At 42.3% G+C, this 26,333-nt stretch overlaps 1 protein-coding gene across 1 annotated transcript in view; it reads left to right on the top strand.

Annotated features, from left to right (window-relative positions):
- LOC121187128 (Down syndrome cell adhesion molecule-like protein 1 homolog) overlaps positions 1-26,333 on the top strand; it is a 94,185-nt gene that overhangs the window by 52,712 nt on the left and 15,140 nt on the right. The window contains exons 4-21 of the mRNA XM_041046249.1: positions 4,420-4,566; positions 4,987-5,265; positions 6,487-6,762; positions 7,527-7,826; positions 10,790-10,932; positions 11,628-11,757; positions 13,604-13,882; positions 14,419-14,547; positions 14,731-14,910; positions 16,351-16,556; positions 17,634-17,730; positions 17,894-18,022; positions 18,369-18,536; positions 18,734-18,804; positions 19,025-19,265; positions 22,818-22,964; positions 23,058-23,213; positions 25,233-25,372. Of these exons, the coding sequence (XP_040902183.1) occupies positions 4,420-4,566; positions 4,987-5,265; positions 6,487-6,762; positions 7,527-7,826; positions 10,790-10,932; positions 11,628-11,757; positions 13,604-13,882; positions 14,419-14,547; positions 14,731-14,910; positions 16,351-16,556; positions 17,634-17,730; positions 17,894-18,022; positions 18,369-18,536; positions 18,734-18,804; positions 19,025-19,265; positions 22,818-22,964; positions 23,058-23,213; positions 25,233-25,372 (3,218 nt within the window). The remainder of the gene's footprint in view (positions 1-4,419; positions 4,567-4,986; positions 5,266-6,486; positions 6,763-7,526; positions 7,827-10,789; positions 10,933-11,627; positions 11,758-13,603; positions 13,883-14,418; positions 14,548-14,730; positions 14,911-16,350; positions 16,557-17,633; positions 17,731-17,893; positions 18,023-18,368; positions 18,537-18,733; positions 18,805-19,024; positions 19,266-22,817; positions 22,965-23,057; positions 23,214-25,232; positions 25,373-26,333) is intronic.

The following is a 26,333-nucleotide window of genomic DNA, read 5'->3' as shown; positions in this document are numbered from 1 at the left end:
AAGCAGACACAGAGGCACATACATACACACACTCAACAATAACAACAACAAACTCCTGGAGGCGTAGGCAGACTAGACGAGAATTGATCTCCTCTCCCACAAGGAGAGGCTTGCAAGGGGAGAAAGAGAGAGAGAGAAAGGGAGATAGAGGAAGACATAGAAGAATTGTTTTTGCCCATGTGTGGCTCTCAGGCCTGCAGGCCCCTCATCCCTCTCACTCCCTCCTCTGTCACTCCCAACGGCATGTTTCTCTTTATCTCCCTATCTCTCCCTCCATCAATCTCCATCTGCCGTCCTCCTCCCTGCAGGGTCAGCCCCTTCCTCTCCTCCGCTGCCTCCCTCCATCGCACCCTCTCCGCTGGTTTAGGTGTGTCACATCTCCACAGACGGGAGGAGGGCAGGTAGTGCCTAGAAATTGAATATTTGGTAGAAAGAGCAGCAGTGAAAAGAAGCAGAGAGGAAGTGCAGAGTGGTTAATTGATTAGCCAACCGTCAGAAAATTCAACAACAACAAATTTGATTATCAGTTAATCTTTCCACCATTTGAACCACAGGCTGGTCTTTACTCCCGTTATTTGCAGGCTAGAAGCACTGTCAATACATGTTGTAGCTGTCACATAATGTAATTTTCAAGGTAATTTAACCTTCCCAGAAATGCTATCATGTTTTTTTCATCTTTGTTTGCTAGTTTGTTGCTGCTTTAAGTTTTTAAACACAGAGCAGATGCGTATATATTAAAAGATAGATGGTAATGGAACTGTGCTGATTGGGCCTACGTATTGTACGTGTGTAGAATGAAAAAAGGTGATTTTTCCTGCACTTTTTTCCCCCCTACTTTCATTTGAGATGAAGAGGTTGTGAGTCATGTTACTGAACTCCCCGTCATGCTTTCTGTGGTGCAAAAAAAAAGAAAAGAAAAGACATTTGAAGATGTCACCTTAGACTCTGGGAAGTTGTGATGAACATAATACAGTATTTTCTGATAATATGGCCTAGACAATTAATTGATTATTTGGAATCAAAGTCATCTGCGGGTTAATTGCCTTTCGGTGTTCTGAACAAGGGAGCAAAAGAAAGACAAAATGAGAAAGGAAAACATAGTGAGTAAGTTTCCTTTACAACTAGCGTTGCTTCCATTCTCAACCGTCTCTGAATTTCTTACTCTTCCCACCACCACCCCACCCTCCTACCCCCCTCCACCCTACTCTGGTCTGTCTTTCTCTCTCCAGGCATGTTGTGACAGGGTGTAGCAGTGTGTTATACAGGGTTCTACTCGCCAAGTGCATATTATCCTGTAAGGCTTAATACCCAGGTTGGAACAAAAGGGCAGGCTTGGAAATTACAGCTTACGTCGCTTAGCACTCAGCACAACAGTCTGACTCACATGAAAACACGTGTGTGTGAACTTTCACATGCATGCAGATGCACAGGGTGGCACTCACATGTGTGGATATATATTCAGAAATTTGACAACCCAGACACACACACACACATACACAGATATTACTTTGCCTGTTATATGCTAGTATAGAATCAAATAAAATGCAGATGCTCTCTGAAAATATGAGCTGGATTCAGATCCGACAGGAGCTTTTTTGATACAAAATGCTGTGGACTAAATTTCTAAAACCTGGTCAGCAGTACCGCTCAGCTATTGAAGTAAAATAGAGCAAGGGAGCACACAGTAATAGTAACAGCTTTTAATAAGGTGCAGCATCTTATGTTTCGACATAAAGCACGTTTTCATCGGTGTTCAAGACTTTTTGCTGCGTATTACCTTACACTCCATATCTCACCTCAGTTGTCCTGTCTATTGAGGCACTGGCTTCACAATTTCAAGGTAACTTATTGGGTTCTGGGATATTATAATGGCCTTTTCACTTTTTGAAACCTTTTTTTAATGGATGAATTGATTAATCTGTAAAATAATCAACAGGCTAATTGATAACAAAGGAAAATCACTGAAGAAAAGCCTGTATGTGGAGTCATTCACATTTTGTTTAGTTAGTGAAAACCTGTTCACTGTGACACAGGAAGTAAAGCCGTCAGTCTTCTTCACTTCTCAGTCTTGTTAGAGTGATAGAGCGTGCGTGTGTGTCTGTGTGTGTGTGTGTGTGTGTGTGTGTGTGTGTGTGTGTGTGTGTGTGTGTGTGTTTGTGAATGGCAAGGAGCCAGACCAGTCCTCTCTGTTTTAATAAATCTCCTTTGGATGGAGCTGTGCAGCCATAAAATGCATCGATTGCCGTTACTCACATTGTGGCAGGAGACACACTCACACACATACACACACACAGACACACACACACGCACACACACAACACACCCCCCACACACACACACACTAGCTTGGTTATTCATACTTTTCTACACATTCCTACCTATACGTGTTCATCGATCTCACACACACATAAAATCATGTATTGGCATTTTACATGACTACATACAGAATGACGTACAAACGAACACACTCACGCATTTTGTCAATCAACACACTGGAATACGAACTGAGAAATTCTGATTAACCACCGGAATTGACTCAGAAATGATCGTTTAAGAATAAAATGAAAACCAACCTAATATGAGGCAGATATATTGAAGTTTACACACTACAGTAGCCTCCTTTTATCGACAGTTCAACACATTGAACAGCTAGTAGCTAGCACAAGTGTTTCAGGATAAATTTCTGTGCTGTGACTAAGTGCTGACCTATTGCTTGAAGCTGTGTGTGTGTGTGTGTGTGTGGGTTTGTGTGTGAGGGAATGTGTTTGTGTGTGGCACATACTTCCGGTATTCAACTATTCAATGCACCTGCGTTTTACTCAAGCTCTCTCTTGTCAACACTGCTAAAAGACATTGAAACGTCATGTACAGCAAACAACAGCCAGCATGTTCACACACACACACACACACACAGTGCCATAGCATTCGCATAACCAAACAATCTGCAGTCTACTACAAACTCTGAAGTGCACTCCGTCTAAAATAACCCTTTGGGGGAACAGAATACAAAAAGACTCAGAGAAGCGGAAAGAATCAAACACTGAAATACACTCTCCTCATCTCTTTCTCTTCCATTTCTTTCTCTTCCATCTCTTCCTCTTCTTCTCTCTCTCAACACACATGTGCACATGCCCTCTCTATTGACGTGTAGATAAATCAGAGGCAGACCAAGCAGTCAGTGATGTGAAATGAAAATGACACTAATCTGCTGTTACCATAACACACGCAGACACATCAATTATTAACACCTACAATAACTCTCTCTCTTTCTTTCTTCTCATCTATCTTTCTCTATTGTGTATATCTCTCTAGATGGGTGGGACAGAGTATGTTAAAAGCTCCCATGTGTTCACCTAAGTGCTGTGGTTGAGCTTTCTGAAGACATGAATATCGTTGTCATCCTTTTTTTTTTTTCTTCTGAAAATCAGTGGTTTCTTTGGAAAATGTGCTCAAGTTTTGTTAAGAAGGTCTTTTGATTGAAATTCTTGCTTCCACAATCAAAAGCAGCACATATCTCAGGTGACCTTTGCTTCACTCAGCAGCAATTTTCCTTGCGTGGTTTGCTTTTTTTCCAGCAATCACAAACATAGAAATTAAAAATAATAAATGCAGTGAATGTACAAGATCTCAGGGATCAAGAGAGGTTTTAAATGTGTCGCACAACATTTATAATAGTGAATAAAACTTTAAAAGACATTGAAGCATCTACTATTTGTGTATTTGTAAAGACTTGTGAAACACAAATGCTATTTGCATACATGTAAGGTACTTTCCAGAGTGTGGACAAGGCTTTGAATGGGATGTAATGTTTGTTTTTCCTGCGCTTGTTTTTAACAAAAGATTTCTTTAAATGGAGACTATTTGACTTTTGCTAAACAGCAGCCACTGTTCCCACAAATGGAAATTATATTGCACAACCTGCCACGATTTGTTTACATCCTGGTTTTTTTTTAAATGAAATTTATTTTTGAAATGCTCAAATATTTTATTGATCACATTATAAAACATAGTGTTAGCTGAGCATAAATAGCACAAATAAAGTCACTGAGTCAATTAAGTGATGTCATTTACAGAGCAAAATCTGTTTAAAGTTAGCTAACATCAGAAAACATTGGCCACCGTAAACTACTGGTTGGAGGTTTTAGCAGCAAAACCCCTTAAATCAACAAATAAACATCATCAAATCATAATCCCACAACTGTGATTATTGGCTCTAACTTTTGATTAGAAAACCTTAACCCTTAACAGAGTGATAAGGACTCAGACGTGAGGTTCTGAAGAACACTGCCCAATGCAAAACACCTGCATAGACACAAATACCCAAAATGTAAATGATTTGCCATATTTGTTATGCAAATATGTTAACTATTCTGTCCGTCTCTCCTCTTCTACCTGCTTCCTTTCTGCTATCCTCCGCAGGTAACCGTTTCTTCCTGACCTCATTTGGCGCTCTGTATATCTCAGAAGTGCAGAAGGAAGATGCTCTGTCCACCTACCGCTGCATCACAAAGCACAAGTACAGTGGAGAGACTCGCCAGAGCAATGGAGCCAGGCTCTCTGTTATGGGTATGCAACAAGTTATGATTTCCACTCATAATAGCTACAAAATGCCAATCAGAATGCGACCAGTGGCTTGTCTTTTACAATTATTTTCTTCAATAGACTTACAAGGAAGAGTTTTAGCTTTTAGTCTTAAAAGAATGTTCCTCCATTTTGGGAAATACAATTATTTGCTTTGTTGCTGAGAGTTTGATGAAATGATCAATACCTTTCTGTTAAGTTAAGCCAACTGCTGCTGGCGAAGAACGTATTTACTGTACAGATATGTGTGAGCGGAATCAATCTGTTCCTTTAACTCCAAGTAAGAAAATGAGTAAGTGTATTTCCCAAAACATCAAACTTTATCCTTACATTCCTGTAAGGATCTAAAAATCAGTCAAATGACTGATGAGTCCAAATAAATATATAATTTTGTTTCACCTACAGACCCTACGGAGTCCACCCCGTCAGTGCTGGACAGTTTCCAGTCCGGTGAGGTGCAGGTGGGGCACAGTGTGGAACTGCCCTGCATCGCATCTGGATACCCCAACCCCACCATCCGATGGCTAAAGGATGGTCGGCCATTACCTGCAGACTCCCGCTGGACCCGGCGCATCACTGGCCTCACCATTTCAGACTTGAGGCTCGAGGACAGTGGCAACTACATCTGTGAAGTCACCAACAGCTTTGGCTCCAAAGAGGTGACAGGTCACCTCAATGTCATAGGTGGGTAGAAGACTGAAGAGGCTGCAACAGAGTAATAAAATATTAATATTAAAGGCCCTCTTCTCAGCTCAAAATAAAGTGGCACTGATCACTTTATTTACCTCTCCTGACCTCCAGTGTTCTACACTGACAACTATAGATGAAGCGAAAGAGTGAGATGCACATAAGTAATGAATGTGATGTCAGGTCATGGACAGGCACGCTAGAGACATCATTTAAGTTCTGTTGGCTGTGCCCTGGCCCTGTGTCGCCTACACGCCACCCCAGTCCACCGTCATATATGCCTAGCGTGAGCTTGATCTCCACGGACGGCTTGTTCCCCTGCTGTGCTCTCAAACCCCACTGAGGCGTTTGCTGCTGTGACAGAGCAGAACAGTGGTCATGCAGGCCTGTCGCTCTGTTTACCGAGGATGTGAGAGAGGGAGGAAAAGAGCATTTCATAATGTTGTCTGTATGAATGAAAGAGATGTGTGGAGGAGACATAGATAGAGAAGATGACACGCTTGTGGAGAGAATAGGGGTTGGGCTGGGCGGGCAGTGGAGAGAAGAGATGGAATTTGAGGGTGGTTGGGAAGAGGATTCACCCTTAGTAGGACACTGGGCAGACTGGGCACAGGGCGCATCACTGCACAAGCCACAAACCTCCTGTGACAGGGCATGGAAGGTGGGACACACACACAAGCACACATTTGAACACACACTTACAGTACATGTGCCCATTGCCTGTGAAGAAAGTCTTGCACATGCCCTGTCACTCACACATGCACACACACACATGCATACACACATTCAGCAGCCTCCAGCACTTAACACCAGCTGCTTTATTGCTCACTGACATTTCTCCCCTTTCTGTTTTTCTGTCTCGGTTTTCCTCTCTGCTTAGCACACACACACACACACAAAGGCAATGTTAGAAATCTTGACACACAAACAACAAATTCACAATCTCACCCCACCAAAATATGATTTGTGTTGCCTGGCCTGCACAGTGTAGCTCAATTCAGATTGCTTCCATTCAGCGATGCAAATAATAACCATGTACTATCAGAGACAAGCCTGCATACACACCAAGTACTGTGCCTTCAGTGTTTAGACAGTAACTTGTGAATGTGAAGGTATGTCTGACATTTCAAAAAGCACTTGGTTCTGTCTAATTTATTCTTTCTTTCTTTTTTTTTTTTTTTTTAACTCTGCTCTTCCTGGGGGTCCTTCTAACTCCAGAGCCACTGCGGGTCACCTTGTCTCCCAAGAACCTGAAGACAGGGATCAGCAGTACAGTCATCCTCTCCTGTGCTGTCCAGGGTTCCCCCCACTTTACTGTGTCCTGGTACCGTAACACAGAACCTGTTCTGCCCGATCAGCACTTTTCCATACAGGGGGCTCACAATGAGACATTGTTCATTTCGGCTGCACAAAAGAGACACTCGGGAGCTTACCAGTGCTTTGCCACGCGCAAGGGCCAGACTGCCCAGGACTTCTCCATCATACTGCTAGAAGGTGAGAACAGAAAGGGATTACCATGCTGGAGTATATGTAACAAAAACTATACAGGGTTTTATTATACTGCAATCAGGGCAAGGGTGTTTTTTTTGTTTTTGTTTATGCTTAAGGAAACACATGGACAGTTACACATAGTATACATTACATGTTAAGTGTCACGAATGCTGGAGAGCAATTTTGTTATGCCTCTACTTCATTTCTGCAGCTGTGTGTCTGTTACCAAGATATGTGTTCGCAGAATTTCTACAAAACATTGTGGAGAAGATGTTAACGGGGCAACGGAGACCTGGTTGATTTTCATTACTTTACTGAGTAATAACAGTTTAACTGACATAAAACTGAAGCATTGACAATTGTATTGCATTTCTGTTATGTTCCATCTAGTTTATTCTCTTCAGTGATTTACAATTCATTTTGATTTAATTGTACCCATTGAGTGCATGCTCTCATACGCACATGAAAACATATATGCACACATTTTATATAAAGAGAAAAAAAACAGTTAAGAAAAAGAAATGTATTAAAGCATCGCCACTTGGTCACGTTAATTCGAGCACACAAAGAGATTTGTTATATTGTGTTACACAGCTTTATTCTTGTTACTGAAATGAAATGTTGCTTTCCCTTGGTATAGTCATTTAGTCTCGTGTCAAATAAGGTCCAGCTTCTTCTTTTAATCCATCTTTCCACCATAATGCTGATTTAAATCCAAATACACTAAATTCGCAGCTTACATCTCTCGTGTTATAATTGTTTTTCAGATGGCACACCACGTATTGTTGCCTCCTTCAGTGAGAGGGTGGTGGTCCCAGGTGAACCGTTTTCCTTGATGTGCGCCGCTAAAGGAGCACCTCCTCCCACCATCACCTGGACTCTGGACGACGAGCCTGTGGCCCGGGACCTGTCGCGTGTCAGAGCCAGCCAGTACACGCTCTCCGACGGCAGCACTGTGAGCCACGTCAACGTCAGCAGCCCGCAGATTCGCGATGGAGGAGTGTATCGGTGCGCCGCACGAAACTCGGCCGGTAGTGCCGAGTACCAAGCGCGCATAAACGTAAGAGGTGCCTGTCTACTTTTCAATATCAGTCATACAGAGGCTTCTCATAGCCTGACCCCTACCCCTACCCTGACCCATATCCTATCCTGTACCCTTCTATATCTCTGCCTCTATCTCTGTATGTTAGTTTTACTTTCTCATATGTCTATTTTTAGTTTTTCTCCTGGTTTACTTTTTCTTTTTTGTTCTGTCAGTCTTTATACCTATATGTTAATTATCTGAAGCAGCCGGTGTTTTGTTTCTCCGGCAGTCTGTCTCTCTCATTCTGTCTTTCTTGCAGTCTGTCTCCTCAAGCTAACTGTCCTGTTGTCTGTCTTAGTGTAGCTCTGCACATGTGCCTGTGTTACTTACTGCACACAAACCCATAAGGAAAACAAATACACCTACTCATCCACCTACTGTATCTACCCGTATGCACAGTCACATGCACACACATGTAGGAAGGTAGACAAAATGTTGAAATAGAGAGACTAGAGTTAAACATATGGAGAGAAAGCGTGGCTAAAGCAAAGGATGTGAGATTAAGGCAGTGTGAGGCAAATGAAAGAAGGAACTTTAGAAGAGAAGCAAAAACAGATGGCCAGAGACAGAGGAAGAGAGAGAATAGATGACATGAGAGAACAGAAATGGAGAAGAGAAGAGCGGAGCAGTGCCAGTGTCTGATGGGGGAGTGATGGTGAACTCTGGTGACAGGACTGGTGATGTCACTGTCGTCGGAGACAACAAAGATGAGGAGTGACACCGATGGACAGGGCTGGATCGCTCTCTCCCTCTCTCTTCTCTCTTTTCTCTGTCCTTTGGTGAAATGTGTAGTTGTGACATGTGAGTCTGCTCTAAGCAGACATGCCAGAATGATCATTGGAGTGAGAATGAGCCCCATTGCCAGAGAGCTTCAGTCTTACATGCAACACATACTCACACAAATACATCCAATAAACACACATACATGGACTCACATGCATAACTACACATGAAAAAGCAGTAACACACTACTATGCTGATCCACTCACTGAAAAGTGATATGCTCAACTTATCCCATTCAGTGAGGGGCCAAGAGCAAAGATACTGATCCACACAGACATAGCTGAACACACATGCACGTGTATGCTGTAGCTGTGCTTGTACGAGTTTGTGTGTGTGTCTGTCTGTCTGTCTGTCTGTGCGGTGGTGCTACTGAATAATACATCTTTGACTCGTCAGAGCTGTGACTTCAAAGCTCAGCACGCGCTGAGAAAGGGAGGAGAGAGAAAGAGCGAGAGATAGGTGGGGGGTAGAAGGGCTGGAAGGAGAGTCAAAAACAAAGATACAAGACGAACAATGGTGAGAAGGTCAGAGCTGAAGTGACAGATGATTGAGTGATAGCTCCCAGTGTCTTCCAGTAATGCTAAACACATTTTGTGTCTGTCTGGCTGTCTGTCTGCCTGCCTGCCTGCCCACAGCCTCCAGTCTCTCTCTTTTGGAAATGATACATGACCAAGAAACAGAAGCAGTTAAGCTTTATTTCTGTTATATTCTTGTATTTTTCGGGCATCATTCACATTAATTTTGCTCCAGTTAATCTGCCAGTTACCTGTTGTGGCCACTATTGCTCAGTCTCCCTGCCCCTCAAAATGTCATAGCCCATGTAGCATGACCTTCATAAAGTTCTCAACACAAATGTTAACAGAGCACATGTTCATTTGATATAGCACAAAGAATAGCAATGCATTAGTTGCACTATGCAGCCATGGAAAAGGCACAGCACTTTGTCCATGCCCCACGGTGAATACAAAAGTGCCCCACAGTGAATACAAAAGTGCATTGCACACTTATGGACACACAGCATCCGTGATTAGGTTGTTAAAGCCGATGAGTTCTGCTCTGGAGAGTTGCAATAGACCTAGAATCCTGCAGGTCCTGCATCACCCAGCACAAATGTGGCAGGTGCAAGGCACATTTACTGTAAAATAGTCAGAAGTGGTTGGTCGGCATGAATGAAAATTCATGTATGAAAATGTGACACTTTGTCATGCATGGGTGTATCCATCCATGTAAACGCGCTACCTTCCAGTAGGCTGAAAGCCTCTAAATAAAGTACAAAATAAGGTGAAGTGTCAGTTTAGGTTGTTTTTTTTTTTAATTCACCCACTCACTTTCCCTCTGTCTGTTATTCTCTCTTTTTAGATTAGTCGTGTAGTGGGTTACATTAAGCTTAAATGTCAGTAACATTAAATAAAGTTGCCATTGCTAATCCAGTCTGACCTGTAAACAGTAACACTATTGCTGCTGCTGCTGGCAGACTGGCAAGGCTGGCATTCCTGTATTTCTGCATCTAGTTAGTGACTGTTACTAGGGAAAACAACATGAACTATCTGTGTCAGAGAAACAGGGGCATGATCTATAACATTCTCATCCACTTTTATGTTCCTCCCACCTGAGGCTGAAACTTTTAAAAGCATTTGGTGAGGGTTCTTTTTAGCTCACATCTTATAAAGGTAGCTTAATACATAGCTGAGTAACTATATTTCACTAGACTTAAAAATTCAAAAGACCTACATGTGTCTCGGATGGGCTAAACAGATTTTCAGCAGAAAACAGTTGTGGATGGGTGGGCAGGAGCGGGATGGCACATCAAGACAGTAATGGCCAGAAATTGTGCGAGAGTATGTAGGTGCTCCTCCAGAAAAACTCTGGCATTAAAGCAGCTTTTTAACATTAAAGCAAGACATCCTAACCCCTCTCTCTCCCTACACCCCTACATGCTTTTTTCCTCTTCTGTCCCTTCCCTCCTCCCCAACTACCTTCCCTATCACCCCTCCCCTATATTCCTAAAATTCCATGACCTGCTTCTGACACCATCAACTAACGATCTTCTTTTTCCCTCTCTTTCCTACCTCTGGTCAACCTATCTCTTCATCTCTCTCCCTCGGCCCATTTCTCTCTTTCTTTCTTTCTCTCTCTCTCTCTCTCTCTCTTTCCCCCCATCAGGTCCTCCTAGGATTCGGCCTATGAAGAACATCACTGCAGTGGCAGGAAGAAACACATTTATAAACTGCCGTGTTATTGGGTACCCTTATTACTCAATCAACTGGTACAAGGAGGGACTTCTGCTGCCTGATAACCATCGCCAGGTGGAGTTTTCTGCACTCTGCTCAAATAAATTGGTTCACAACTTCTTTTCCATACAGCACTGTATAACATGAATATATAATATGTATGTGCATAAATTCAGTCCTATACATATACTGTGCCTCCTGTATAAAGGGGTGTTGTTTAAAGGCTCATTCGCTAATTCTGACTGTATAAATTACTATTTTTCAACAGGACGTCTGGCATTTTTACAGCTTTACCTTAGAATTAGTTATTGACTAGTGTTAACCTGTTTCCTAAAACACCCGTGAAGCTGTTTGGGAATGACAGTTGGGCATTCTTTTTGTATCACAAATTGCACCTTTTAGATGGATGTAAAAACTTTACTTTCCATGAAACATTTCACATGATATTCTCATATAACATAGGCTATTAAACATTTATGCTCTTGTGCCTATATAACCGAAGATCAAGCAAGTACTTAGTCAAACATATTCCCTGTGAGCCACTTTTTGTTGTGTTTGTTGTATATTATATTACTTGATGTTTTCCTATGATTTGATTTATCTGTATAGCAGAAAAGATTTCCACGGGATTATACTTGAAAACTCCCAAATACAAACAAATGAAGGCACAAAGCAAATCAAGGGGATTTCTTTTTGCATCAGTTTTGACCAGTCAGTTTTTGATCTTAGAATCACCTTGCATGCCTGTAACCCGGCTGATGTCTGTTCAGGTGGTGTATGAGAACGGGACTCTGAAGCTCAGCGATGTTCAGAAGGGAATGGATGAGGGGGCCTATGTCTGCAGCGTGCTCATCCAGCCACAGCTGTTCATCACGCAGACTGTTTATGTCACTGTCAAAGGTCAGTCACAGGCTTCAAATTTTTTACTGATAACTTTGTTGCAGAGTTTCACTCACAATTGTACCACCACAAAAAGCCACATAGATCTTTCTAAAAATATACATAACACAAGAACACATACTATATTGTGTGTTGTGTGGTGTAAATGGTACATACCTATTTGTGTTTAGGATTTGTGCAATAAGGTGAATTTACTACTTGTAAAATAATATAGAATTGTAGTGTGTATGAGCCGAGCTTTGTTTTACTGTGTCATAAACAGCAGTGGAAAAAAATTATGAATGTAAAAGAGGGTGATTGTAAGAGGGATGGAGAGTGAGTAAGACTGGTTTGGAGCAGGAGGGTGTGAGTGTAACAGGGAGAGGAAAGAAGAAAGCTGTATGCATTGCCTCTAATAACCCCTGATTAAGGGGCGGAGTGGCCTAGTGTGCTCTCTCAACCACTCAGCAATTACATAGAGCAGGAGTGCTATTGTATAAGATTTGTGTGTGTGTGTATACCACACACGTACATATATGTCTGTGAATGGCAAAGAGTGTCTGTGTGTGTATACGTATTCTGCATGTCATCCTGTATGTTATTTCACTCTGCTCTCTGCGGCAATAGCATGACATGTTTGTTTTAGGAAGTTGTGGCATGTGAGTGTGTGTTTCGACTTGACATTAGTAGATGTGTGAAATTAGTGGTACTCTGGTGGTCTTTGCAGTGTTTCTCTGCACATACATCCGCATGCGCCTGTGCACGAGTGCGCTTGCGTGCACATGTATGTATGTATGTGCGTGTAACATTTGCTGCGTGTGGGTGTAGGTATGTGCTTGTATGAATGCGTGCTCGTCATGTCTCTGATTTAATTAGATGAATTTTAACGAGGCCCAGATTAAATCCCCCAGATGTCTCAGCTGTAACCCCCCCCAACCACCACCACCTCCTCCCTCCCCTCCTCCCGCACTCCAAACCACCGCCATCACCTCCGCCGGTCTCCATGGCAGCGCTGTTCTTCCCCCATGTGGATGGGGCTCTAATTAGAGCAGCTATTATGGGCTGGCTTTAGCAGGGCAGGGCGGGGTGGAGTGGAGGTTGGTAGGGGGCACAGGAGGCTGCAGAGTGGGTAGTGGGCTAGCAGGCCAGGCTGTAGTGGTGTGGAGGCTTTAGAGGTCCAGACTTAGAGGAGAGACTCAAGACGTCAGGTTTAGGATCATCTACAGTCAAACACACAGATGGACCAGTAGTTTACCAGTCAGCCTGCCAGGTAAAAATGACAGATTCTGAACCATGCACTCTAAAAGAAATCTAATTCTGTCTTTTTTTTTACCTTCTTCTGTGTATTTTTCACTCGTCGTCTTCTCCCTCACTCTCCCGCCCTATGTCCTCTCAATGCCCCCGAATCTTCAAATCCGTGTGTCTACCCATATCCTCCCTGTGTCTTCACATCTGGCTTCCTCTCTCTTCTCTGTCCTTCACTTATTCATATCTGCCTCAAATCTCTGTCTTCACCTTTTACTCACCCCACTCATTTAAACAACCCTCTGTTTTCATTCATCTTTTTTTCATTATTTCCATTCCCTCTTTGCCTTATCCTGTCTTCTTTCTATCCATCCTTTATTTCACCCTGTTGCCTGTCCTTGCCAAAATCTCCCCCATCTCTCCTTATCATCATATATTTCCTTCATGTGATCTGCCTGTTCTTTTTTTTATTTCTTATTTCACTGTTTTCTCCTCCATTACTTTATTTCTACTACGTTTCTAATTATTCTCCCTTCCTCTCTACACGTCCTACACTCTCTTGCTCTCCTTCCTTCACCTCTCTTGATCACTCTCTCATGCTCTCATTCTGTACCTCTCTCAGTTCCTCCACTGATCCAGCCATTTGACTTTCCACCGACTTCCATTGGCAAATTGATGTACATCGCCTGCGTGGTGTCGTCCGGAGACATGCCCATACGCATCACGTGGCGCAAGGACGGGCAAGAGATCGTGCCCTCTTCAGGCATCACTATCGACACAAAGGAATTCATGAGCTCCCTCCAGATATCTAAAGTGTCTCTCAAACACAATGGCAACTACACCTGCATTGCCAGCAATGACGCTGCTACAGTCAGCACAGAGAGGCAGCTCACAGTTACAGGTAAGAAAAAAGGAGTGTGAGAAGATACAGAATAAAAGTGATATTTGTCTGAAGGAAAAAGGAAGGGGGTTATTTTAAAAGAGCCCTGCAGTGATTTAGTATTGCACTTAAATAAAATATGGTCAGAAACCAAGCAGGGAGATATATACTTCCCTTTAGTCCTTGTTATGGGTTATACTCCAAAAACACTGGATCTTTCACTTCCCTCGCTTCCCACAATGCAGACCCCCCCCCCCCCCCCCCCCCCCCACCTTTGCCTTTTGCTGATCGTGCTTTTGTACTTTTTCTTACGATACTTACTCATAATGTAGTATTTTACATTGTTGTACTGTCACTTTTACTTGAATAAATGATCTTAATATATCTGCTACTGACAATCAGTGGATTGTCCCATTGACTGGATGCCACATTTATTCAGTTTTATCGTAATCGACAGAACTGATGAAAAGCAGCAGCCATGCAGGAAACACAGAACATGGTTCTAAAGTGGGGACGTTTTATAAGTTTTATTCACTTCTCGTCTCCTCTTCTTCCAGTGCCTCCTCGGTTTGTGGTGCAACCCAACAACCAGGATGGGATCTATGGGAAGGCAGGGATCCTAAACTGTTCTGTTGATGGATACCCTCCTCCCAAGGTCATGTGGAAGCATGCCAAAGGTACACTAGGTACATGAACCATCTTTCGTCTTTTATCGGTGTACTGTGATGTGTTGTTTGTTGTTTTTTCTCTGCGCATTGTAATACTCATAGGTCCATACTGTCCAAAGTAAATTCTCTCAAAATTCAAGTGTTGCCAGCTACTGTAACATAACCACTAGTCCCTGTTGCCGTTTCTCTCTTTCTGCCCAGCGGGTATTGGGAACCCTCAGCAGTACCACCCTGTGCCTCTGACAGGCCGTATCCAGATCATGAGTAATGGCTCTCTGCTCATCAGACATGTTCTGGAAGAGGATCGTGGATTCTACCTCTGTCAGGCCTCCAATGGGGTGGGCTCAGACATCAGCAAGAGCATGGTTCTCACCGTTAAGAGTGAGTATACTAACTCACATGGGCCAATGTAACAGAGTATGACTTTTTCATGGCGTAGATGACTGCGTTGAGGCCGTCTAGGTTGGTCCAGTGCTCCTCATCTATCAGTCTTCATGCACACACACTCGCAAACTGTGTCAAACCAATGAGCCAGCTCGCACTACTCTCCCTGTGCTCTGTGGGCATGAGCGTACACACATACACGCTCAATGATGAATCGGCGGAGCAAAGGTGACCATGGACATAAGAGCAAAATAATAAAGAACAGCAAGGGAGAGAAGGGTGTGTGTGTGTGTGTGTGTTCTCGCGTTTGTGATAGGCAGTGAGAAAGCGAGCAGCTGAGCGATTGATCTTTTGACTCTTGGGATCTGTCTACAGACAATCAAAAACACTTTGAGCTTAATCATTATCTGTAATCAATCTCTCCATCCTGCCCTTGCTGTCAGTAACATCCTGCGTGATGCCAAGTGAAAATGTGTAGGGAAAATGTATGTGCATATACACACACACAGACTGTCAGCATAAAGTAGGACATTATGTGAGTCCAATATCCCTTGTATCATGCAGTACACTGACCTTACAAAACAACTGTACTCGCAAGAGAGATGTTAATGCTTAATTTCTGGCACCTTTAGACTCTTGCTCACACAGACACATATAACCAGCCGCACATAAATACATCTACTGGTTTCATCATGTTCTGCTATCACAGGGTTGCCTCTCTCTCTCTCTATCTCTCTCCCTCTCCTTCCAGTGTTAGTGTTATTGATTGAACCGTTCCTCTCCTCTGCTTCCCTCAATTCTGTCTGTTTCGCTCAGTGGAGAGAGAGGAAAAGAGGAAAAGAGGGAGGGTGAGATGAATAAGTGATGAAAACAAAACAGCAGAACCCTCCTCAGATCGATATTGTGTGTGTGTGTGTGTGTGTGTGTGTGTGTGTGTGTGTGTGTGTGTGTGTGTGTGTGTGTGTGTGTGTGTGTGTGTGTTGGACAGAGAAGATTGAGTGTGTGAGTGATTTTGTGTATAGAGTGTACACAAAAGGTAGAGTGTATCGTTTTTGCCTCTTCATTCACCTAGACCCCAATGTTAACTATTGGAGAATGAGAGAGGAGGTTTATTGACTTTACCTCATTGACCATAGCTCTTCATTACTCTACTGCAATGGAACTTGGCTACTCCGAACTCCACCTTTTTAACTGCCAGCTGTCCTTCCCTTCTCCTCTCCTCTCTTTCTCTTCGCTCTCTCTTTCCACTTAAACTCTGCTTATTATCCACTTACTTACTACTTACTTTCTTCTCCGCCCCCTTCCCTCTCTTTTACCTGCCTCTGTCATCTAATATTCCTCTCATCAATCTGTTTACTGTCACCATTTCTCCCTACTTCCCCCCCATTTGTCCTCACATTCTCCTCATCTCACACTCCATTTCCCTTCTCTTTTCAGTCCCCGCGATGATCACCAGTCACCCCAACACCACCATGGCCAAGAAGGGTCACGTGAAGGAGCTGAACTGCACAGCCAGGGGAGAATGGCCCATCATCATCCGCTGGGAAAGAGGCGACACGGTCATTGACCCTGACCGCAACCCCCGATACTCCATTACCACCAGTCCCAATGAGAAGACTGACGAGGTGCTGTCTACACTCAAGGTAAGAAACACTTATAAATGGTAGAGCATCTAGTTGTTGAAATAAGACAGCAGTGTCTTTATGACTCTTTCAAAAATTCTCTCTTTTTCACATTTGTCTGTTTGGGCTCTGAGTCAAGGTGCAGGGTGCATAGAAAAAGTGCAAGATTTGAATTGAATCCATTATCATGTCAGCCAGTCTGTGCAGGTCTTGTTAAAGGCTGGTACCAGGCATGGCCAATCACATTAGGTCTTCTAAATGTTTGACATCTGTGTTCTTCCCCCTATACTAGCAGTTTAGTAATCGAGTCTAGACCAGCATCACTTGGGCGGAAAATAATTGCATGTGGGTGTGAAGATACAGCAGACTGAATTAAGATTCCAAAGAAAAGATTATGTCTCTATTTCAATTAAATCCCCATTTCTGGACGTATTGAAAGAGACCACGTTATGTTTCATGGTATGTCCCTCACCTTTACTGTATTAATAAATGAGATTCTTAGATTCCAAGCGATACATTTGCCAAAACCATAGGAAAATGGTGACGGTACAAGCAGCTTTGGCTGCCTGGTGATGCAGTGTTTTTGGATTGTGATGATAAGAGAGGGTCACTGGCAGCAAGTGAAACTGAAGGAGGTTGGAGATGTAAAGACAACCTGAATCAACTGTGTCCAATGAGTTCTGAGGAAATCATCATCAACCAGCTGGTTTGATACACATGGGAAAGCACAGAAGCTTGTGTGTGTGTGTATTTTGCACAACACACAAGGTAACACCAGTGGATTTGGTATCTGTAACCAAGATTTGACTATATGCTCCTCTCAAGGTGGAGACTTCCAATGGAACTCATACCTCTCACTTTCAAATGATTGTACAGGTAGTTAATCATGACTCATAAGACCTGAGCATCAATCTTTCCTGCTGGCGTCATTTCCATAATCAGATAAAAACAGTATTTTTGGTGTGAATGTAGATGTATCTAGTGGTTAAAGGCCACTTCTCCTTCTCCATCACAAATCTGTGCTTTACACAGTTTGCCTGCACAAAGATAGAGCTGTTTGTCTCTTTGACATTTCTCTTTTTACCTTTCTCCCTACAGCTAAAGCCAGCAGAGCGTGAGGATTCAGTCTTCTTCTCCTGTCATGCCATCAACTCTTACGGAGAAGGACGAGGCCTTATCCAGCTCACTGTGCAAGGTAATTCCTGCATTCCTGCACAAATGCATGTACTGTACCATCTCATCTTTATACTCCTAAAAGCTGCACAAACCTGCTCTTCCCTCTTTCTGTCTGAAATGATCTCTCTTTCTTCTTTCTCACCTTCCTCCCTTTGTTCACTCCCTCTCTTTTAAATCCCCAGAACCCCCAGACCCTCCAGAGTTGGAGGTGCGAGAAGTGAAAGATCGTAGTATGAATCTCCGGTGGACACAGAGATTTGATGGAAACAGCGTCATTACCTCCTACGACATTGAGTATAAGAACAAGACAGGTAAGTAAAAAGAGTGTACTCTTTATTTTACAGAAAATTAGGATGGAAAAGTGAATCTGACGGTGGAATAAAATGCTTTAAAAAGCTTTTGGTGTTTTTTTTTTTTTTGTTTTTTTTTGGAAGCACAACAGAATATTTTGACGGTCAACTGTTAATGTTAGAATATAAAAAATGCTACATTTGTGAATAATTGTACTTTACTTTTGTAAGATGATTACAGGGAAAAATAAGACTTCATTCTATACAAATATATCAGAAGTGTTTTTTGGAGTGGGAAAATTATTGCAAACTGTGTAACTCAAAATGAAAAACAAGGCTGTAAAATTACTCTCTTCCTCTTTGCCAGATTCCTGGGAGCTGAAGCATGCTACTCGAAACATCTCCCCTACCAACAATCAGGCCAACATAGTGGATCTTCACCCTGCTTCTGTCTACAGCATCCGCATGTACTCCTACAACGCTATCGGAAAGAGTGAGGCCAGTAAGGAGCTCACCATCAGCACAGAGGAAGCACGTAAGTATCTTGAAAGTGCTGCTTTTTATTCAAGGTACATGTGAACAAAGGAACTTTTAGCCACTGCATCTGTGGTGACACTGTCATCCAGAATAGTATAGGTACATGAGACATGAACCATTAAAACCACAAAGCATTTGTTTGACAGTAGCAAAATGCCTTCACCTCAACCCCTCTGTGTCTCCTTCCCTGTGCAGAGCCTGATGGCCCTCCCATGGATGTGATCCTGCAGCCTGTGACCTCTCAGAGCATCAGGGTCACCTGGAAGGTAAAGCATTAGAACTACTGGGCTTCTCAGTAATTATGTACTTCAGCAAATATTATTTGTTAGTTTAAGATTGTCTCACTTTATCACATTTTGCTGCTTGCAAGTCCTGATTCTTTTTCAATTTATTAACTTTGCGGAGGTGTCCGAATCATTGTGCGCTAAATGAATATGAAAAGATGAGCCTGATGTGAGCACCGTCTTTTCTTATTTCATCCATTAGGCTCCCAGGAAAGAGCTGCAGAACGGTGTAATCCGGGGTTACCAGATCGGTTACAGAGAGAACGGCCCTGGCAGTAACGGCCAGTACAGCATTGTGGAGATGAAGGCCACTGGGGACAGCGAAGTCTACACTCTAGACAACCTGAAGAAATTTGCCCAGTATGGTGTGGTTGTCCAAGCCTTCAACAGAGCCGGCACTGGGCCCTCTAGCTCAGAGATCAATGCTACAACACTGGAAGATGGTGAGAGTCACGATAACACATGTGCAGCATATCTCAGCATGCAAGAAAAGGGTTTTTTTTTTGTCTCTTGGTCTGTTAATGACTGTAAATGTGGGCTACTAAAGTGACCAACAGTAATAAGGGAAATGGCAAAAGGCAAGGTGCATTATATTCAGCAGACAAGTAAACTGTCAGTCCTATGAAATATCACTTTCCATCTGCTTTGGCTTTGATTCACAGTTACTACACTTTTTTTCTGTTGCCATTGTGCTTTTTGCTTTCTCACTGTCTGATCTGTGTCAAATCATGCCGTGCTTTGTAACCTAAAATTACTACATTCTCTCTTACTACGTTCTCTCAACAAGAATGAATGTTGGCTGCAGGAATCAGAATGTTTCTTTACAAATATCAAGGACACATAGTCTCATGGACTGAGTACACATTCAGCGGAGGTCTTACTACACATCCTGATGGCTAGGGGGCAGATGGGCTAAAGGTTGAATGAGTGAATGGGTGAATGAATGAACAAACTAAAAAAGAACTTAAGAAGCAAAAACTTCTTTCTAGGCTACACAATGCTGCATTTAGATTCTTTTTAACATCATCTGGCTGTGAATATGCAAGAAAATGCACATAATGAGAGACAATTATCAGATTTTTTTTTTTCATTCAGGAATGTGCAGTCGTAGTGATATAGGAAAGAGGTTCATTGAATATTTCCTAGAAATTCAATCGTAAGAAATCTTTTGAAAAAAGAAATCTTTTTTTTTGAAAGACAAACAAATGTGGCCAAAAACATCCACCAACCCCTTGATGGAAGTACTGAAAAGAGTCATATTCTTGATCCATAATTTGCATTACCAAAAAAAAAAAAAAAAAAAAAAAAAAACACAATAAACATAAGCAATCACAAAAAATATCCAATAATTCCTCCAAAATACCAAATGGCAAAAATGTATGTGAGGTTGATGTTGGTCTTGTGGGAGAGGTGGAAGGTGTGGGTGTAAAGCAGTAAAACAGGTGGACAATGGACAACTGGACTTCATTTAGTTTGTTTGTGGATCAGATTTGACTTCCAAAGACTATAATTTACTAAGCAAGAGAATTTTTCCTTTTATTCATTTCTTATAAAGCAAGTATTTTCTAAGCGAGCTGCATTGATTGACTTTTGGCCTCTGAAGAGCAGAAGAAATCCAAAATAAATTGAAAGCCGTTAAGATAAAAACACAGATAAATACATCTTCAGAAGAGAAAAAAAAACAGCTGAATTCTTTCTCTTAAGACATCTAAATATTCTTCTTCTTCTGCTCTTGTATTCTACATTTTTCACTCTTTATTCTTCGGTATTAAGCTGCAGTTTAAAAGACAATTTATTTGTACGCTGTACATGCAAACAATTTTTTCCACATGCCATCTCTCGCAGTCCCTGTCATACGTCATCCACATTTGCCTGAGTCCCCCCTCCACAAACAAATACAAACAAACACACACACACATACACACGCACACGTCACATACATACTTGTCCACCCAGTGAACAGTTGGCTGAGCTCCATTGGTCCAGAGCAGACAGAGCCCTCCAATTCTTCCCTGTGGCTGTCACCGTGGCGACAGTGATATTGATGGCCATTATGATAATAGTGATAACAACAAGCATACTAAAAATAATTATAATTAGCTTGTCTCTCTGTCTGTCTCTCTCTCTTTCTCGTTCCCTCTGCTAGCTTCCTGCTGTAATTATCCACAGCTGAGCGCATTGTCTTTCTGCTCCCTCTTTTCATCTTTTTCTGCCCTTCCCTTGCTCCCCTTGCTTTTAACTCTCTTCCTCCCTTCCTCTCTTCTTCCTCTGCCCCTCACCCCCATCTCCTCCTCTCTGTAGCCCCAGTCCAAAAACTGCCTTTTATCATGTTCTTGTATTAACCATCTTTTTTTTCTTCTCCAAACTTATGCACTTATTTATGTAAGGTTCTTTTATACATCAACCACTGATTTATTAATTTTTGTTTTTATTTATCTGCCTTCCCTCATCTGTTTGACACTACATTTAACCCAATACAGACAATTTGGTGGCACCTTTTTGTTCACAACCTCTTCCAGTCCTTATTTATCTTTGTGTAAAGGTGTGACTGTGAAGGGAGGAACTGGACTATATTTTGGTACCTTTAAACTTTAAGCCTAAAGGTTTATTTATGCAAAACCCTGTTTCAGTTTTCTAATCCTCCTTTCTCCTCTCCCTCCCTTCCTCCGTCCTCCTCCCCACCTCTTCTCTCTTCACCAGCTGCAGAGAAATTCCCTGGTGGACTTGGCGCAACCTCTCTCTTTCATTGCTCTCTGTCTTTCAGTCGGCTCTCTTCCTCTCTTCCTGCCCCTCCTTCTCTCACAAGTTGACTTCTGTTCATCCTCAACAGTGTGTGTTATTCAAAGCCTGAAAGACTAATGGTCAGCGGTAGCCAATAGAAGAGACACCTGGGCTGGCGGGGACAGAGGGAGGCTTGTACACAGAAAGAGAGATGGTGGTTGTAGAGACGGTCCTATACATCAGGCTGGGTGCATGTCATGGGCTTTTTATCTATCGCTAGCCTGTTTAATCACTTAAGGTTTGATATGGAAATGCCTTTTAGGGTTTCAGCGAGGACTTATTTATTTATTTATTTATTTATTGTCTAGCAAAAAACAGTCCTAATTTTGAGGAGGCAATGACAGCCTTTACATTCATGTGAAAACCATCTAAATTTTCACAATAACAAACCTCTTAAACCCCATGGTCTTAACCAGTCAAAGCAACCTCATGCTGTACATCCAAACTTTGTTCAAATACACAAAACTTAACTTTAAATTGGGGTGGAGACCCAAAAATATTCATAGATACGAAATATGTCAGCCTAAATTTTTGGGAAATGTGTACAAGTGATGCAAAAGGCATCTATCTGTTGGAATTGTGCAGCCATGAAAACCATAGTCTTAGATTTGAAAATTTCAAATCAGTTAGCGTCAATTAAAAGTTGGAATAAGCTCATACAGAGTATATGATAGTCAGACAGTGAAAATGAATTTTTCCAACCTTAAAGCTACTTAAAGAAAATTTAAAACCCTTTGATCTGCCGGAGGGCCAGATCGCAGAGTTTCAGAAGATAGCAACTATGAATTTTAGGAAATGTGTAAAAATTATGCATGAGACATCTAGAATATTGGGTTTTAAATATTTTACTCAGTGTAAACATCATATAGCTTCAATGAATTGCTGGAACAAGCTGATCTAAGATATACAGTATATGTTATATTGTCACAGCTTGGAATAAGATCCTTTTTCAACCTCAAAGCTACTTAGGGGATGAAAGGTATCTGGATGGTGAGGGGTTAAAGAATTCCTTGGTTTTCTTTTTTTTTTTTTATGGGTATTTAGCTCAATCATCAAACAAGTCGTGATTGTTTTTCACCCTTCAATGAGCAGACCTTTTCTTTTGGATTAAACTGTGAAATACATAAGGTTAGATAAGTGCAGATACATGTTTTAGATAACTTATCTGACCTTTTCTCTTCTCTCTCTCTCTCTCTCTCTCTCTTTGTCTCCAGTGCCCAGCCAGCCTCCTCAGAATGTGCGAGCCATTTCTGTAACATCAGATGAGGCAGTAATCACATGGGCTGAGCCTCCCAGAATGACACTGCATGGTGTATTGAAGGGATATCGCGTTGTGTTCTGGGCTGTCTTCCCGGATGGAGGTGGGCTGAGTGTGTCTCTCATCTTACTTAGACACATGAAAGGTGGTCCTTGGTTTGAATATCTCACCCTCTCTCTCTCTCTTTGTCTCTCAGAGTGGGGTGAAATGCAAAACATCACAACCACCAAGGAGCAGGTGGAGCTCAGAGGCCTGGAGAAGTTCACCAACTACAGCATCCAGGTGCTGGCCTACACCCAGGCTGGGGATGGAGTTCGGAGCAACGTCTTGTATATACAAACTCGTGAAGACTGTGAGTCCACATTTCAGTAGAAATTTCCCCACAGTTACACCAAGTAATGTGTCATTTGCTTTGACCACACCTTTGGGGCAGGTCCTGGGGTTTTACTTCTTGGTTTAGGCAGCACAGTGTGGGAGGTAGACAGCCACGGGGGGTGGGGGTCTTTGTTAGGCTGAGGTTGCTGATTAAAACCTCTTTGTGCTCTGATGTGCCATTACCAGTGCTAATGAGAATTAAGAAGCCAAAAAGTGTGTGTGCGTGGTTAAGGAGCCTAAGGGTGTGGGTTTGTCCATGCGGATATGTGGAAGTGTTGGAGGGGGGTGTGTGTTTGCATGTGTACATGTCTTAGCATTGGTGTGTGCGTGTGTGTGTACATGTTCTATTGTTTGTGTGCAAGTCTAGCTCAGCACCCAGCACAAGGAGAGGGATTAATTCTTTGTGGCTTAGAGAGAATTAATTTTGTGCTTACACTGGCGGGCTGTGGATTACATCCGTATCCGCCTCTCCTCTCCCTCCCTGGGTCCAGGCAGAGGAGGAGGCAAGCGTCTGGAGATGGAGAAAATGAGGGAGCGCAGGAGTGAGGGGGAGAGCAGAGATTCTAAGAAGTGTCATTTCAGGAACGGCCTTTATTCTCTTTTCCTCACTGTATCTCCATTTTATGAGCTCGCTGCAATAGCTCTTCAAATATGTGTATTGTGTTAGTCTTTGAGTGTGTGTGTGCATGTGTGTGTGTTTATCAGGGGCAAGCTGAGTGTCTCTTTTTCCCTGATGCGGGTTGACACTGTGTCCAGGGGCAACCTCTTCACATACGTTCAGCGTTCTCTGTCTCTCTCGGTCTCATCTTTCCCTTTGCCCTCAGTTCTGTCTGTAGCATATGGAAAAGTGTTTGCAGTGCAATTGAGCAAACAGCCAATTCTCAGCCTGCCTTTCTCAATAGACAGTAAACATAAGAGAAAAGAGGAGAGGCATTCATTCTTCACTACATTTTCATCCTCTTTACAAGGGCCACACACTGTTGGGGTCTCAGCATTTAGTTACGGGAGTGCATATGTGTTAATTTGTGGATTTTATGTTTATGACACTCTCTTAACTTTAGCTTTCTTTATGTTGTCTATTTTTTGGGGATGTTCTAACCTCATAGGTGTTTTTAATCATCAGTGTTACACCAAGAAAATACACGTTTGACTCTTTTTGTCGACCTTAAAGTGATGGTTAACTAACCCCTAATAAGACCTTAGACATCAAAATAATCCATGATGAACTTCAGTAAGCCATGCTAACACTTTACCACACACTAAGAGTCATATATTAGCCAACCTGGTTTTCCGTTTCTTATTTTCATTAACCTGGAATCAAACAGAACAGCCGAGACTGCAGGTTAGCAAGCAGATGTATAAGTTTTTATGCAAAGAAGTCAATGATACACATTAATGCTGCAACAGAGTAATATTTTCAGTATTGAATATTCAGTAGATTTTTTTTATTTTTAGATTGATTTAGATTGTTTGGTTTATAAAAGATCAGAAAACTGTTAAAATGCCTCTACAGTTTCCTAAAAGAAAGGCCTACCTGTTCAAAACACTTGTTTTTATAAAACCAGCAATCCAAAACCCAAAGATGTTCAATGTACAATCATAGAATACTAAGAATAACAGAAAAACCAATAACATATGACGAACCAGAACCAGTCAATGTTTGGCATTTTTGCTTAAAAATTAAGATAAATGAATAATTAAAAGGATATGAAGATATATGATTTATTTTCAGGCTGCACTGGCTATAATAATGTAGGATGAAGCAATGAGAACTAACAATTGAACCAAGGGTCTACAGGGTACACACAGATGTTTTTGTTGCGTGTGTCACCAACATCAACAGCTAACAATGACAACAAATGTACAAATCTCCCCAAAAGCACCAAAAACACCCAAAAACAGCTATTAAGTCAGTGAATCGTACACACAGAGAAATTTAACTGGTTCACGTTTTCTCTGCCCTCTATTTCCCTCTTCTTTCCCCTTTATGATTCAGACCCAGGACCCCCAGCTGGCATCAAAGCTGTGCCCTCCTCCGCCAGCAGTGTTGTGGTGTCCTGGTTACCCCCTCACAAGCCAAATGGAATCATCCGCAAGTACACCATCTACTGCTCCAGCCCCGGGTCAGGCCAACCGGTGAGTTAGAAGAGGGGTGCAGAGAGTTTCAGGATTGGGAAGTAGATGAAAGAGGAGAAGGGGGAAGAAGACCATCCAAACATGGCTGGTGATGAAGGAGACAAGATCCTTTTTAAATGCAGAATATAGCTTCTGTTATACAATTTATATGATGCAAAGATAAAAGAAAATTGATTTAATTATGTATTAATTCAGTATTTGTGTATTTGGGGATGTGTGTGTGTGTGTGTGTGTGTGTGTGTGTGTGTGTGTGTGTGTGGTCTAGTGCTGCAGTCTCAGCAAGATGTGTGTGTGAAATGAGCTCTCCTCATACCGCAGTGTGTGTGCGTGCAAGCTCACCCTCCAGCCTCATTTGCATATCTGCGTCTCATCACGTTGCCAGGACAACCTCATCTGTTCATCAACGAGGGCAGAAAACAAGCCGACAGCAAACACACACTCTCACTTACAGACACACAGACATGAATATACACACACTCAGAAATGCATCACACCAAGCGTATGGAGGTACATACATATATGCAACTCATGTTTGTGAGTGAATTCAAAAGCAAGAAACATATCCTGCTTGCATACTTGCACACACACAAACACACACACATACCCTATAAATGTACCTATCTAGAAATATACATGCATCTTCTCCTTAGTTTCCCTCATTCACAAATCACTCTTTCTCTCTTTTTCTCTATTTACCTCTCTCTCTCTCTCTCTCTCTCTCTCTCTCTCTCTCTCTCTCTCTCTCTCTCTCTCTCTCTTTCAGTCCCTCTTTCTCTCTCTGAAGCCCCCATGCAGAGTTCGGGATGATTACTATGTAAATGAGTGCGACTGGAGAGAAGGAAGGAGGGATGGGGGGGTCAGACACACCGCGTGGGGAGTACTTTTGTTCCTCTTTTCATTATCTCACTCTATCGTTCCCCGGATCACCGCTATCTCCACGCCGGAGGAATATTTTAATATC

The sequence above is a fragment of the Toxotes jaculatrix genome, chromosome 9 (genome assembly GCF_017976425.1).
Source record: "Toxotes jaculatrix isolate fToxJac2 chromosome 9, fToxJac2.pri, whole genome shotgun sequence".
NCBI lineage: Eukaryota > Metazoa > Chordata > Actinopteri > Toxotidae > Toxotes > Toxotes jaculatrix.
This window is presented reverse-complemented; position numbering and strand designations above follow the sequence as displayed.